Source organism: Sander lucioperca, chromosome 11 (assembly GCF_008315115.2).
Source record: "Sander lucioperca isolate FBNREF2018 chromosome 11, SLUC_FBN_1.2, whole genome shotgun sequence".
Lineage (NCBI taxonomy): Eukaryota > Metazoa > Chordata > Actinopteri > Perciformes > Percidae > Sander > Sander lucioperca.
Window position 1 is genome coordinate 6,468,839 of NC_050183.1, and position 15,984 is coordinate 6,484,822.

Consider the following 15,984-nt stretch of genomic DNA (forward strand, 5'->3'; position numbering starts at 1 on the left):
TCAATATATATATTTTTTTATGTGAGTGCGAGCACATAAGGCATAACGCATGCGTTACGTTGCACATTATGGCAAAGGGCAGGGGACATGAGGCTCGTCATACGTTTCCCCAACGTATATGCGCCAATAAAAGAAAATAGAAATACATGAATAAATTTAGATTTAAAAAGCAATAATTGCATGAAAACATGTTGTTGACGAGTCTCAAAGCTCGAGTCTGAAGTCTTTTGGGTCGAGTCGCAAGTCAAGTCTGAAGTCTTTTGGGTTGAGTCCGAGTCAAGTCTGAAGTCAGCTGTTTGTGCGACTTATGTGTGACTCGAGTCCGAGTCTCAGACTCGAGTCCCCATCTCTGGTGATTTGACTTAATCAGACGTTTTTAAAGCTGTTAAGATTTTGGTCAAGCCAGCACTGCAGTTTTTGTACACTGGATGTCTTACAATGGGCAATAACACATAGGGTGTTAAATTAAATGGGGACAAATATCTTAAACACATCTAGATTTATTTCATGAGATATTGGTGTGTGTGTATGTGTGTGTGTGTGTGTGTGCATGTGTATAAAACTAATACTGCAGTGTTTCCTTGATCCTTTCTCTGCCCTGGTCTTGCCTTGTTGTGGGTGAACGGTGTTTATTTACCATTTTGTATTTTCCATGTTTTTCTGCATGACTTGTGACCCCCACATGTAGCCATGGTAACAATGGCAGGATTCTTTTTATTTACCACTATGAGGGAACTACTGTGTGGTAAATATGAATTTTTTATTTATTGAAGCAGTTGGTTTTCATTTGTGCACTGAACTGAACTCTTCTCTGGTCTGAACCTCATCCACAACACTTGATCTTTGCAATGAAAATATCAGGTGTGATTAAAATAAATAAAGAAAAGGAGCAAGTCTCTTATTTACTGACACGTTTTATTTTATGGGAAAAAAATGAAACAAAAACATTGGCTGAATGGTATTAAAATAGTATTACAAAAGAGCAAGTATGTGTCTTTATCAAGTGGTCAGATTTAAAAAGTGATCAAGTTGAGTTTGAAAGAAAAAAGGGTCAATTTGTATCGATTACAGTGCATCAATGGTCCAGAAAACAATTAAAATCCATTTTACATTTTAAAAGAGTTTTAGTTACTGATTCTTCCAAGAAAGTAAAAATTCCCAAATTCTCCCTTCCCTTTTCTAATTTTGATCTACTAATAAACAATAATAATAATAATAAATTACAGTGCAATTTATAAGAAATACCTGCAGGGCTTCTTCTGCCCGTCGTTCTCTACTAGCTCTCCTCTTCGCTCGTCACCAGCACCCACAAATGCTTGCCTCATAATTTGGGTGGACATTTTGGCACAATCAAAGCACTCATGAAGATACTTTGTGTCATAAGGAAGGTGAAGCCTGCGAGCTACAGTTCATGCAGACAACTCACACGTCATATTTAGTACAAAACATATGACACAGCTTTTACTGCTCAGTTTGCATATTTTATCGAGCCTTTGCAAACTGATCAGTAAAGCAGCAGCACAGACAGGGCTGCCTTACTGCAAACACTGCTTCACGTGTTTATCGTCACTCCCTAATCTGCTTTGAGCTGATCTTCGTCTATGCAAATGGAGAGTGATGAGGTCTGAGCCTAGATGTCAAATATCAAGTCTGTACATTTACAAAAACTGAGTTGTCTGACTGAACGGAGCTAAACACGCAACATGTTTCCAACATTTTGGACGTTTAAATAAGAATCAGCCACATCCATACAGGAAGAAAAATAAACAATTTCAAAATGTTTTTTCTCAGATTTCATCACATCTGGGTAGTAGTGAGGGGTGGACGACATGGATACAATTTCTTTCATATCATACTGACATACATGATGATTTAATAAACTTTCAGAAAAATCTGTTGACTATTATCTAATGTACACCTGGTAGTTGCTGCAGCTTTTTTTGGGTAATCCATCAATGTAAATTCCTGAAAAGACAAAGTACTTTAGATGCAAAATTATCAAATCCAATATTTTCATAAAACAGCTCATTGATTTAAAACATTGACACCACGGTGTAAACAGTACATCAAATTAATATTGTCTGATGGTGCATTTCACATTCATATCGCCCACCCCTAATAGTAGTTATTCAGTCTCACATCACAGGACTGTTTGTAGCGTGACACAGTTGGGAGAGAGATTGAAGGTGCACCTTTTTTGCACACAGTACCATACCAGACTTGAGGGATGAGTCACACCTAATCCAGATCACAGGTCTTTGTGGGTTCACTGCAAACTTCACATATGCCATCATATCACACAAATATCAGCAAACTATGGATCATCTAGTCTCACAGTTGAATAGTCAAGACCGCAGAGGTCACTTCCTGCCAGAACACCATGCTACAGGATGTCTGATATATTACACACAGCAAAATGTTTGATGAATTGTTACTTTTACAGTACAGATGTATAATGATCAGAATAAAGTAAAAATGAGTGTGAGCCAGCATTTAGATTAAAAGGAAGAGATCTGATATTAATCCAGATGTTTGTAATGTAGATGAACATAACATTTCTCCCAGAAAATATCTGATCTAAGCAGACAATCACCGACTCATACATAAGCAGAAGAAGACAACTAAACTGGGATTCCAACAGTGCTCTCAGAGGAAGCAAAAAAACAGCAGCAATTCAAAATCAAATCAACAATGATAACCTTAACTACAGAAATAATAGTGATAGTTTAATATAAAATTAAAAGTAGTTTGAACTCCCCCCACATGTGCTGTAGGGATTGTGGAAGACAAACAGATAAACTAAAACAGAACGACATCTGCGGCCTGCTCCGGCAGCACAAGCATGCTGTTCATCGAAACAAGAGCTTGAATTTGATCGAGAAGGTAGGAAAAATAGAAATATACCTTATTTGCTACAGGTGCAGCAGCTGTTTCCACTAACAGTAAACCAGTGGGATCCAGGGAAACCTTTCCACTGTAGTTTAATTTAACGTGTTCGAATTACAGGTGACATCAAAAATCTTTCCATATGTGGGATTTCTGGGACATAATAGACTTTAATTTGATCTCTTAATGTGCATCTGAAATAAATTTCAATGCCACATGAAGGTTTATCACACTCTGGTTTGTCAGCCAATTTATGTGTGTTCAGTGGTCACTGTTGCTTCAAAGAAAGATCACTTTTAGGATGGTTATTTTAGACATTAATAGAGACATTATGATTACATAGCCAGAGGATTTTTTTCTTCATTGTTTGTAAGACAATTTCATAGTATATTTCCAAAATCATTCAATGTCATGCATTCCTGAATACCATAATGTGTGCATACATAATGTTTTTTTTTTATTTTGTTTTAATCATAGTGATCTTTATCTTTACACAAGTTCTGGGATATTGTTAAAATTTTCTGTGAACCCGATAGCCGTCATCACCACCCACGAAACTGGTTATAAATGTTAATCAAACATATTGTTTAAACAAATTAAATGATGAGGATGATACTGAAACCCAGTCAATCAATTCTAGCTATTTGCTGTCATTAAACCAGCAACCAGCTTGTATGCCCTCATGTCAGTGCAGCAACAGATGCTTTGCAACACATACAAAAAAAAAAGCTTTTTCCATACAATTAAATATTTCCAATGCCTGTTGATCATCAAGAGATAAAATGTAAAAAGAAATCAAACTGAGAGGTGAAATGTTGTGAAGGATTTTGAGTTTAAAAGATTCGGCTACATCCATCCTGGAATGTCTAACACACGCACTTACCTACACACACACACCAACGCGGCTTTTCAATTCAAACTAATGGACGCCATAAGCTGTGTGGTCGCCACCACTGACTTGTGCAGTGATATAAAAATCAATACATGTGGTGAAACGGCTCTCCTGCATCACTGCAGCCGTGAAAAATGATACTGAGAACAACGCAATGTTTCCCATTTGAATCATGATTTTTTTAGCCTTTTCTCTTCATGTCTGACGTCAGAGAAGTTGGACGGAGGTTAAAGGAGGAAATTAATTCATTATTTCACTGACTGACAAACACAGCTCACCCCTATTAGAATTAGCTGCTTGTTTACCAGGTTGCTAATGGTTACTGTTGGTCTAAATGCTTACAGACTGCAGTCTGGGTGCTGTGGCGTTGTTCAGTGTGACGGTGATGATTATGACAACCTGTCCGACTGTACAATCACAGCCCAACTCTTACTCAAACTGTTTTTTTTCTTTCTACTGAATCTATCAAATGTAAAGTTAGCAACAATAAGACAAAAAGTCACCTGAAATAACATTCACAGTGCTCTAATAAAAACAAAACGACAGCGATGAAATGAAATGTTGTAAAACAAATAAAAAAAATTAAAAAAAGAGTAAAAACTTGCTATTTTCCTTCCTTTTTTCTTTTTGTGACCCTCTTCCCTTCAGCCATGCTTTTTGAGCGTGAGCCGTCCAAGGAGGGCGTCTTGTCTTGCTTGTAGTTGTAGCCTAGTGCCAGGTGGTGGCAACGGAGAGACTGTTATAGATGCTTCTTTTTGTTGATCCCATTCTGCAGGTGCTTTCTACAACAGAGACAACAGAGAGAGTCAGTGTAATGAGAGCAAAGGACAGGACGGGGATGGAGAGAATAAGCTTGTCAGAAGAGGTGATCAGCAGATGTGAGGCATTAGCAGGCAGAGAGGATATCAGCAGTGGTCAAGGCCAGGCAGATAAGGAGTGCCACATAATCACATCTCCATACGGTCTCAGGCTCTTTGATCCTATCTACCTGTGAGGGCCGCTAGTTACACAAGCTCAGTGGGAGACCTCTCTCTGCATCTACACCTGAACTTCAGGAGCAAGCAGTGGTGTAGTCTACGTGATACGCAGGTATACGCAGTGGGTCTAAGAAAGCTCCAGGATTTCCATATACCCACTTAAAAATGCCCAATGACACGCAACAACATACTTTCCATTATATTTTTTATATATTTTGAATCGTCGTCATTGTTTTTCTTCTTCACATAGGCTAAAAAAAGGTATTTCCACTGTAAATTGGTGCTTTAAGGGGCGACCTCTAGCTCACCCATTAAGAGCGTGCGCCCCATGTAGGCTGAGTCCTTTGCAGCGGTCCGGGTTTGAGTCTGACCTGCGGCCCTTTGCTGCGTGTCATCCCCCATCTCTCTCCCACCTTTCCTGTCTATCCACTGTCACTATCTAATAAAGGGAAGAAATGCCCCAAAAATAATCTTAAAAAATAAAAATTGGTGCCTAAAAGTGTATCAGAATACAGGAAATTATGTCGTTGATGCGCCAAACTTCACTGGGGGAGGACACCCCCCCACTATGATATGCCCCCCCTCCTCCCAAAGGCAGATTCTGGCCAATATACAGTACAGTATACCCACTACAATACATTAGACTACACCACTGGGACCAAGTGTCTGCTTGAGTTATCAAATCTTTGGATTGTACCACAACACAACAGTTTAGAGACAGTGTCAGTTTTTTTTGTGAGTATTCCAAACTAATAGAAAGGTGATAGAGATGTCACCAGTTTCACAGTCTTCAGAGTTTCAGTGGTCAAAGGCTACCATGATAATCAGCAGCAGATGATAGAGGTGCACACGACAACACTAAGGCAACTCCTTAGATAAAGAGATTAATCCATAATTTCAGATAAAAAGGCACAAACTTTGTGTTTAGTCAAGTTAGCATTTTCTTGTTTTAAGCTCAATATTGCAAAGTGCTGAGTACTTTTTTTCACATTAGAAGAGACCCCCATTACGTAACACATACATTAAACTATGTGTAAATCTCATAGAAATCCCTATATCATTCTAGACAATCTACTTAAACCTTTATAGAGGCATAGCAGTTATTACAATAACTGCTAAGATGGGTATAGAAAGGACACTTGTTTGGCTACAAAACTGACTTTGAAAAGTGCTGTGTGTGTGTGTGTACCATTTTACAACATAAATGTATGGTCTGTAAGCAGTGGTAATACAGATGGAATGATTAAGGGGTATCAAACTCATGGCAGTGGCATTGACAGCCAATTCCTAAATTAATGCCATAATTCCCAATAAAAGCTGCTTTTTATGTGGAATCATGGCTTTTATATATAACAGAATTTGGTTGACAACAGAAACAAAACTGTGTCATGTTGTGATATTATGTAGAAACCATCTCTCTTTGTAAGTAAATTGGTGTGAGGTCTGTGTTTATTATTTTTTAGAGCCTACGCTGGCATGTTGAATTATCTTGTTAGACCACATTTATACCAGCCACACTAGCAGCTAATATTTATTTCCGTTAACATCAGCTGTGTTTTGTTCAGTCAGTGCTAATAAGCAAATGTTAGCATGTTAACACACTAAACTAAGATGGTGAACCAGGTAAATATTATTCCTGCTAAACATCAGCATGTTAGCATTGTCATTGTGAGCATGTTAGCAAGCTGGCGTCAGCATTTAGCTCAAAGCACCACTGTGCCTGTGTAGTCTCACAGAGCTGCTAGCATAGCTGTAGTCTCTTTTGTTTATTAAGAATATTACAATACACCTGGCTATGGGTGCATATAAAATAAAATTAGAAATGTATTCATGAAATATTTATTTTGGTAAAGGATTGAATTTAAAATCCTTCTCCTGACCTACAAAGCTCTAAATGGTCAATCACCATCCTATCTTGAAGAGCTCATAGTACCTTATTGTCCCACTAGAGCACTACGCTTCCAGAATTCAGAGCTACTTGTGGTTTTTAGAGTCTCTAAAAGTAGGATGGGAGCCAGAGCCTTCAGCTACCAGGCTCCTCTCCTGTGGAACCAGCTCCCAGTCTGGGTTCGGGGGGCAGACACTGTCACCACATTTAAGAATAAACTGAAAACACTCCAGAATAGGGACTACTTTGTGTCTATAGGTAATTATACATCATCCAGGCAGAGTGCCTCTTCAACCCCTGTACTCAGTAGGACACAGCCGTGGACAGCTGCAAAAGGGGAAATTAGAAACAAAATGCCTCCCCAACAACCGAGTATACAAGTGGATAACAGATTTGCTCCACTGCAGCAGGACCCTGGACCGCCATCTGATGACCTAGATTACGTCTCATCGTCACACAGCAGGGTAAGGACTGAGAGCAATTTAAAAAGTAAAAAGCTACAGGGAAAGCTAATGACTGGGCCTCAAACTCTGATTGTGGGTGACTCTGCTGTAAAAGATGTAAAAAGCAGTAAAAACACCAAAATACTCTGTTTTCCCAAAGACATGGTGTCTGACTTGGCCCAAAGAATCCCGGATATCGTGGCAGCACACCCAACTGTGAAAAACATTATACTGCATGATGTTGTAAAGCAAGAGTCTGAAGTGCTGAATCGTGACTTTATGGATCTGCTGAACACAATTAGCTTCCTAAACGCAGAGGTGTTTATCAGTGGCCCTATACCACCAGTCAGAAGAGGAGCTGAGAGATTCAGCAGACTGTTGGCACTGAACAAATGGCTTTCATCTGCATGTACTGTCCATTCTCTGTGGTTCATTGACAATTTTAACATCTTCTGGGACCGCAGACATCTTTTTAAAGCAGATGGACTTTTCCTTAACAAGCCAAACAACAGTTTTGATGCCTTCCAGTCGGGTTTTCGACCACACCACAGCACTGAGACAGCTCTAAAGTCTTTAATGACATCCACTTAAACACAGATAGTGGCAAAATTTCAGTCTTAGTATTACTTGATCTCAGTGCTGCATTTGATACGGTCGACCATGACATATTACTAGACCGATTGGAAAACTGGGTTGGCATTTCTGGCTCAGTACTAAAGTGGTTTGAGTCTTATTTAAAGAATAGGGACTACTTTGTGTCTATAGGTAATTATACATCTGAGCATAGAACTATGACATGTGGAGTTCCCCAAGGCTCCGTTCTGGGGCCTCTCCTGTTTAACATCTACATGCTTCCACTGGCTCAAATTATGGAAAACAATAAAATAAGTTACCATAGTTATGCGGATGACACACAAATTTATATAACCTTATCGCCAGGGGACTATAGTCCAATACAACAACTGACTAAGTGCATTGAACAAATTAACGACTGGATGTGCCAGAATTTTCTTAAATTAAATGAAGAAAAAACTGAGGTGGTTGTTTTTGGAGCAAAAGAGGAATGGTTAAAAGTCAGCACTCAGCTTCAAACGACAATGTTAAAAACAACAGACAAAGCCAGAAATCTTGGTGGAGTCATGGACTCAGACCTGAACTTTAACAGCCACATTAAGACAATTACAAAGTCAGCCTATTACCACCTTAAAAATATATCAAGGGTTAAAGGACTTATGTCTCAGCAGGATTTGGAAAAACTTGTCCAGGCTTTTATCTTCAGTAGACTTGACTACTGTAACGGAGTCTTTACAGGTCTCCCTAAAAAATCAATCAGACAGCTGCAGCTGATTCAGAACGCTGCTGCTCGAGTCCTCACACTGCTGGTTTATAAATCACTAAACGGTTTAGGGCCAAAATACATTTCTGATCTGCTGCTACACTATGACCCACCCAGACCTCTCAGGTCGTCTGGGACAGGTCTGCTTGTTGTCCCCAGAGTCAGAACTAAACAGGGGGAAGCAGCGTTCAGTTTTTATGCTCCACATATCTGAAACAAACTCCCAGAAAACTGCAGGTCCACCACAACTCTCAGTTCTTTTAAATCAAAGCTAAAGACCTATCTTTTTGATGTTGCCTTTCTTTAAATAACTGCTCATTTGTTATACTGAAGTTGCATTGATGACACTGTATGACATTCTATAACTGCTCTTTAATGTTTAATTTCTTATACTGCACTGTAACTTTTATTTGCGTATTTTATCTCTCAGTTCTTTAATTTCTTATACTGCACTGTCAATTTTATTCTTGTCTTTTATCTCGTGGTATTACAGATAACAGACATATTTCTGAGAATTTCTCCAACGCGGGTGTGACATAGATTAAAAACAGGATTTAGAGGAGGAAGAGAAAAAAATTTCCTCCGGCTATGAGAGCTATGCGAAAGCCTCGAAAATACAGATAACGGACATATTTCTGAACTATTACCTCTCAAAAAACACGGGTGTGACAATAGATTATCCATACAAGGACCACGTCTGTGAACTGGTCAGATTTAGTCTGTGAACTAGGTCAATAAGAAAGACAACGTCGTGAACTTGTCAGATATTTCTGTGAACTTATCAAGAGACAGACTGTGAACTGTCCCGGATTTAGCAAGGTTTACCGAGATTAAACTAAGCTTTCTAGCGACGGCTACATCGTAGTGAAAAGTAGAACTACTGCAATCTTGTAATGGGTAACGAAAACACCAAGTAACCGGAGCCAAAAGGATCAATCATTTTTACCTGCTCTTTAATGTTTTAATTTTTTTTTTTTTTAATCATTTCTAACTGCTCTTTAATGTTTTATGTAAAGCACTTTGAATTGCCCTGTTGCTGAAATGTGCTATACAAATAAAGCTGCCTTGCCTTGCCTTGCACTGTCGCACTATGCTTGCTCTTGGGGGAATTACTAAATTGTTGGGACTTTATAAATTATATTTAGTGTGGTCTAGACCTACTCTATCTGTAAAGTGTCTCGAGATAACTCTTGTTATGATTTGATACTATAAATAAAATTGAATTGAATTGAATTGAATTGAATTGAATTAAAGTTCTCTGTCTTGTGGCATTAGGTCAGCCATTGGCATTAGACAGGGTTTCTGCAGGTTTCAACAAGTCAAATTTAAGACTTTTTATGACCTTTTTATGACCTTTATGTAAAGTACAACGAAATGCAGAGTCACAAAAGTACATGCAAAGTAAACAAAATCATTCAAATTACATAAAAGCGATCGACATAAAATTTGTACATATACAGTGAATTATATGTGGACTATCAAAAGAAAGAACTACAACACCATGGAATAAAAAAAAACCATTTCAATGAGCATTAGAGGCGTTACATGGACGTAGGGAAACTAAGACCTGTTTAAAATACAATACTTTAGTGAATTTAGGACTTTTTAAGGCCTAAAACTTTTTAAGACCCCTGATTAGAACCACCTACACTGGTGTAAAACTACACTGCAACCATCCTACTGTTTTCTGTAGTTCATATCTCCATAATGACCTGTCTTACAACTAATGACTTATTGATGTGGACATTCTTCAAATAGCACGTTGTAGCTACTGCTGGTTTGGTTTCAAACTCAACATTTACAGTGAAAACCTGCCAGCAGTTGGCTGGTGGTATTATTCCACCCTGCGCTGAGGTCTCAAACGACACGCAGTCTGTTGGTGTTAGCTCACCCCTGGGCAGAGTTGTGATGTCCAGCATCATCACCATCGTGGTTTTCTGCCTGAGGTTCCCCGAGCAGGCCAGCTGCCGCGTTATTGCCTTCCTCGTCCTCGTACTCCCTGACGTCGTTCACCTCCTTCACTTTTAGCACCTTCACTACGAAAACAACAATGAACTACACACAGAACAGGGGAGAAACAGGATACACAACAGAGGTCAGATTGTGTCATCGTTGTGGCAGTTTAAGACAAAAACAAACATTGACCATAAATGCTTTTTGGGTTTGAATTAAGACACCTGTGTGTCCTCCTCACCAAGAACCAGTAGATGTTCATGAGCAGCAGTGCCAGGAGAAGAGTGTTGAAGAAGAAGTAGAAGGGGATGTTGGGGACAGACTGGAGGCTGGACACACATGTGGCGTACAGCACTTTGAGAGGGAACCAGTAGAGACGGAACCAGAACCTGAGAGAACACAATAGAAATGAATGTCTATTCTGCAAATCAAGTGTGTGTGTGTGTGTGTGTGTGTGTGTGTGTGTGTGTGTGTGTGTGTGTGTGTGTGTGTGTGTGTGTGTTGAACCTCACCAGGTGATGCTAAAGCTGACTGAGCCCATGTTGGACAGCACGTCGTTGAGCAGGTGATAGCCTTCTCCTCTAGACTTCAGGTAGATGTTGAGCTTGGTGAACTCCAGCTGGATGTCATTGATGTCGTGGAGGAACAACACCAGAATCCCTACATTGTGGTATCTGAGGGCCAGGGAACACATGGTACAGTATGTGTATATATTTCAGCTTATTTCTAATACAAGTCCATTACAAGCAGGCATCTGCCAATGCAAATGTTTGGATGGTCCAACCAGAAACATTTACAACAAACCAACCAAGTCAATTTATTTTGATCTATATTTGATCTATTTTGCCTGCCATTTGGGAGCTAAAAGCGTATTAATGGACTACAATGACCAAAGTTTAATTCATCACACATATGATATGCATCTATGCTGATGATGTGGTAATATAACATAAACTGAATGGTACTGTAGGACACTTTATGCTCATAGAAAAACTAAAAGGGTCAACAATAGATCTTTTAAGACTTAACAAAGGTACCTAAAGGCGTAGGAAAAACTAATGAGTGCCAGCGTGATGATGTGGTGCACCACCATGACAGCCGAGTCCTTCCTCCATGCGTCCATGTAGACCGTAGCATAGATGGAGTGGCCGTAGAAGCTACCCTGGATCAGGTAGGCTATGGCGATGTCTGTAGGCACCGACATACCACTCTTCCAGTCTGGAGGAAAAGTGAGGAGAGGTCACAGGCTGAGACACACTGAGAGCACATTAAGGATGTCAGCGTTTACTTTAAAACCAACCTAATTCAGATGCAGATTAGAAATGAAACATTTTGTATTAAAATTCATGTAGAGCATTATGCAGCCTTTGGCAGAGAGGTGTGCACTCTGAGCTTTCTCGTATGTATTGTGATTGCATCTTTCTTCTTTTTATCTGTTTTCTTGTTGTTCCTAGTTGAGTGTCTCAGACTTTTGGCTCACACAGTAAAACAGAAGGTGGTGATTGTATCACAACTATCACAGTTGATGCCAACAGAAGTATTTACTGCAGACTCACTACTCACTACTGCAAGCAAATGTGGAGGAGGCACTTTTCTTTTAGCAAGTGTGTAGACGTCAAGACTCATTGTCTCACAAAACTCTCAAACATTGTGGATTAAATTAATTTCTAACACATTTTAGATTACAAATGACTGTGGAGGCTGAAGAAATGTAAATAATGAAATTGTTAATCATATAATCATTAATGTGAATTAATTTGCATTACACTGATCCAATAAACAAAATCATTAAACGTTAAATGTGCTAATTATTCTATTTCAGTATTCTGTGTTTTAATGATGAGTTAACCCACAGAAAAGTAATAGAAAATGAATCTTGTGTAGATGATAAATATGTTGTAGATACAGCAGGATCATTGTTTTATACACACATACACTGTACACCCATTTTGTATTCCCAATATGTCCAGATACTGAGCTATATGCAGTGACTTCTGGGAAGGATACCAGATGTGGAGGAGGCTGGAGGGATCAGGTTTAACCTCGGGGGAATTAAAGAGGGTTTCTAAAGTAACAGAAACTTTCTCCTCCTACCTTTGAGTAAGGTATATCTCTGGTGGGATGGGGTTATGTTCGGGCCGTGTGTAATGTTTATTGATTGGACCTTCCATCATTACATCTCAGGCTGGCAGCTATTAGAGGTGATGCAGCTATTCTGCCCTACAAAGGCAAAACGCCGTAACATCATGTTTGGTCAAAAATGAGTTAATGTCATTTTTGGGTTATTTGAGACCTCCTTTATCATGTGAATAAATATCGTGAGTCAATTTGATTGTTTTAACGAGAAAATAAAGGTCTATGACAACCGTAACATCCAAAACGATACGAGAAACCACAGCAGAACACCGTAACAGCTGTTAAGGCTCTTTGCCTTTGTTCCGGCACGCTGAAGTTGAGTTAAGGTGTTCTGACTTTGTTTAGCCAGGCTTCAAGAGAGATGTTACTGTGCCGCCGTGATGTTACTGTACTCTGGCTTTGTCATACTGTCAAAGTTTGCCGCTTTTAATTGTCACCAAACCACGTAACATACAAACGACACATCTTTGAAATAAAGTGGCGATGGTTCAGATCTGTCAATGTCAGTGACAGCCCGGAGCTAGCTAAATTTAATCTGTGTCACGTAGCGCTAACGGTGATGCTGACACACCTCCTCACTTGACGAAGCCTGACATCAGACACCGAAAACTAATTATTAAATACACAGGCATCCTACCTTTCCATGCAATCCGATATAATCCATGGAAGATATAATCCATAGCAATGCACATCATCTGCTGTATCCACAACAATCCATACGTGTTTGAACCATGTTTCCTTCTTGCAGGTGTTCATGTCAGATCGTACACAAATCCATAATAGCAGCTAGTTATCACTAACGTCCGTACAAAGTAGGCTAACCTAAATGGTCGGTCAACTCTGTCAATGTTATCTCAGAGTTAAAAAGTAGTAATCCAAGATGAGTTTGTTGACTGTGCATCGTGAGCAGTTTGGTGGCCCTTAACCCTTAACCAGGGGCGATTCTAGGATCAGACCTGTAGGGGGGCTCAGCCCCTAATGAGAATATGACACGGATACAGTGCCTTGCAAAAGTGTTAAACATAATATATTTATCGTTAAACAATAAATATACCTTTGTATTCAATTATAATTAAATTATCTTTATTGAGAAAACATTTATTGTATTTATTCATATTGTATACTGTACTGCAAAGTAACTTATCTGTCATACTGTTTAACTGTTAGTGTTGCCGCACTATCCTGATCATTATAGCACTAAATAGGAACAACCAAAGGTCTTCTATATAATTTAAAACTAATACCATATTGACTAGACCTTGGTTAGGTGTTCTTATAATGGATGTAAGTATGGTGAACAGCAAGCAAATATTGATTATATGTCAGTTACTGCCTTTTGCCTTTGCACAACTCCTTGTTTTTGGCACATGATACAAAGGCAGAGTACAGTAACTGCCAAACAAGGGTCAAAGGTCAATTTTGAGCTCAAGATTTTTTGCATACAAACATTTCTTCATTATAGCAACTAGTTGTCAAATTTTGGGAGTCCTACCTATAATACTTTTGTCTGGACAAAACAGAAACTTTAAAGTCATTTTTCTCAGTTTCACACTCTAGCGAGTTAAGGTCTTTTGCCTTTGTAGGGCAGTATTGAAGATGAACCTGTCAACCAGTCTTCGCTAGCTCCACTCAGAGCGATTGAGTTCGATCGGAGCCCTGACACTTCCGTGTCTGATGGAGGAGGCAGAGAGACTATAAAAGACATTGCTGGATTTTAAGTGGAATCCACCTTACACATCTATCCTACATTAGCAGTGATAGTCATCCATTAGGTTCTATTATGGAGATAAGTGTTGGAGCAAAACTTGATAGAAATGTATTCTATCATAAAACGCTGCTCTATTTAGGATTGTTGGTATATAATTTCTATCCTTTTGGTTACTATAAAAAGAAGTTTGGATTTTTTTTAATGAATAATGAATAAGTGATTCAATTCAAGGCTCAGAATATGCATGAATATCCACTATGCACTGCTATAAATACCTCTCTATTTGAATACTCAAAGTGACATTTAACCCCCACAGAGTCTCTACAGGATTAAGATGTGCTGCTTGCTGTTTCATTAGATTAAAATGACTTCAGCTCCTTGAGAGGTTAGGTAGGAAAATTACATTACATTACATGTCATTTAGCTGACGCTTTTACCCAAAGCAACTTCCAATGAGATAATGGCTCAGTTACAGTACTATTAAAGCTCCATTGTGTAATTTTTTGAGTTGATTCTTAGCAAAAAACCCTTTGTTCTTTCACAAATATGTGCTCATTCATGTGTAATTACTTCCACCAACTAATCAAAGTATTCTCATATGCGTAGAATCTGCCATTCAGAATCATTCAGAATACATACGAGCGAGTCACTCGAATGACGGCCACCATGTTGCGCCTCCATCTTTAAAATACATTAGCCAAAGAGGGACATACCTCCGCCTTTCGCGCTTTTAAACTCAATGGCACCGTGACGAATGCCAGGGAGGGGGAGAAGATAACGGAGTCGCCAAGGAAGTTAAAAAGAGAATTAAAACGACAACGCGACAGGCAAAGCAACAAGACCAAAGTTTATATTGGAGTGGCTTTTCCAAGATGGAAAGAGCTCATAAGGTGCAAGGATTTTAAAAAGGGACGCCGAAGTTGCCTGCTTTCTTCTCAAAAGGTAATTCTGCCTATTTGTGTAAATTCGAAGTTTTATAGTTGCTTGACTAACTATAGCATGGTTGTGCATAACGCTAGAACGACATCTAGGATACTGTTCCTCGCGTCAATGGTGAAAAAGGATTGTCTACCTTGTATTTATAAACGTAATCGTATGTGTTGTGATTTCCCTGGCAGACAACTCACGTCATGTGCAGTTGTAACACAGACTAGCTACAGCTAGAACAGCTGCGTGTAAACGATGGAGATACTAAGAGCTCATTTCCGTTTCATTGACATGATTGTTCATAGTGCTCAGAGAAATATATTAAAAACACAAACCTCCGTTGCTTCTCTCCTACGCTGTAAGCATTGCCTTACAATCTCGTACAATATACAGAATAACGATAGCACTGATACTTTACTAACATTAGCTAGCATATGTTTGGTAACCTGATAGCTGATGTTAGCAATGAAATGGTACCAAAATAATGTAAAACTATTATTACACTGGAAGGAACACTCACGGACGAAGTCATACTGTACTTCTTGGAATAATACGGCCACCGTAGGAGTTATAATGCGCTCGGAATGGGAGGGGCTAGATGGGAGAAATTCTTACACAATGTAGCTTTAAACATGCTTTTTCTGAGGTCAATTTTGATCTAGTATGTACTGGCTTCAAAACCTGAAAAGGAATTAAAAGCAGTAAATTCAGTAATCTAATTTCAATTCAACATATTAAATACTGACAGATTATTTAAACCATTAAAGGCTCTTTTCTTTTAACGTGATCAGGAGCAGAGTCATTCAATTAACAGATTACTAAGAGGACTAGTGCACAA

General features: G+C 39.0%; 1 protein-coding gene across 1 annotated transcript in view; it reads right to left on the minus strand.

Moving 5' to 3' along the window:
* Positions 1 to 716: 716 nt before the first annotated feature.
* Positions 717 to 15,984, minus strand: part of cers1 (ceramide synthase 1) — a 30,307-nt gene continuing 15,039 nt past the window's right edge. Inside the window, exons 3-7 of the mRNA XM_031307084.2 lie at positions 11,413 to 11,593; positions 10,888 to 11,049; positions 10,617 to 10,764; positions 10,314 to 10,477; positions 717 to 4,560 (exon numbers count right to left, since the gene is read on the minus strand). Coding sequence (XP_031162944.1) covers positions 4,518 to 4,560; positions 10,314 to 10,477; positions 10,617 to 10,764; positions 10,888 to 11,049; positions 11,413 to 11,593 — 698 coding nt within the window. The 3' untranslated portion in view covers positions 717 to 4,517. The remainder of the gene's footprint in view (positions 4,561 to 10,313; positions 10,478 to 10,616; positions 10,765 to 10,887; positions 11,050 to 11,412; positions 11,594 to 15,984) is intronic.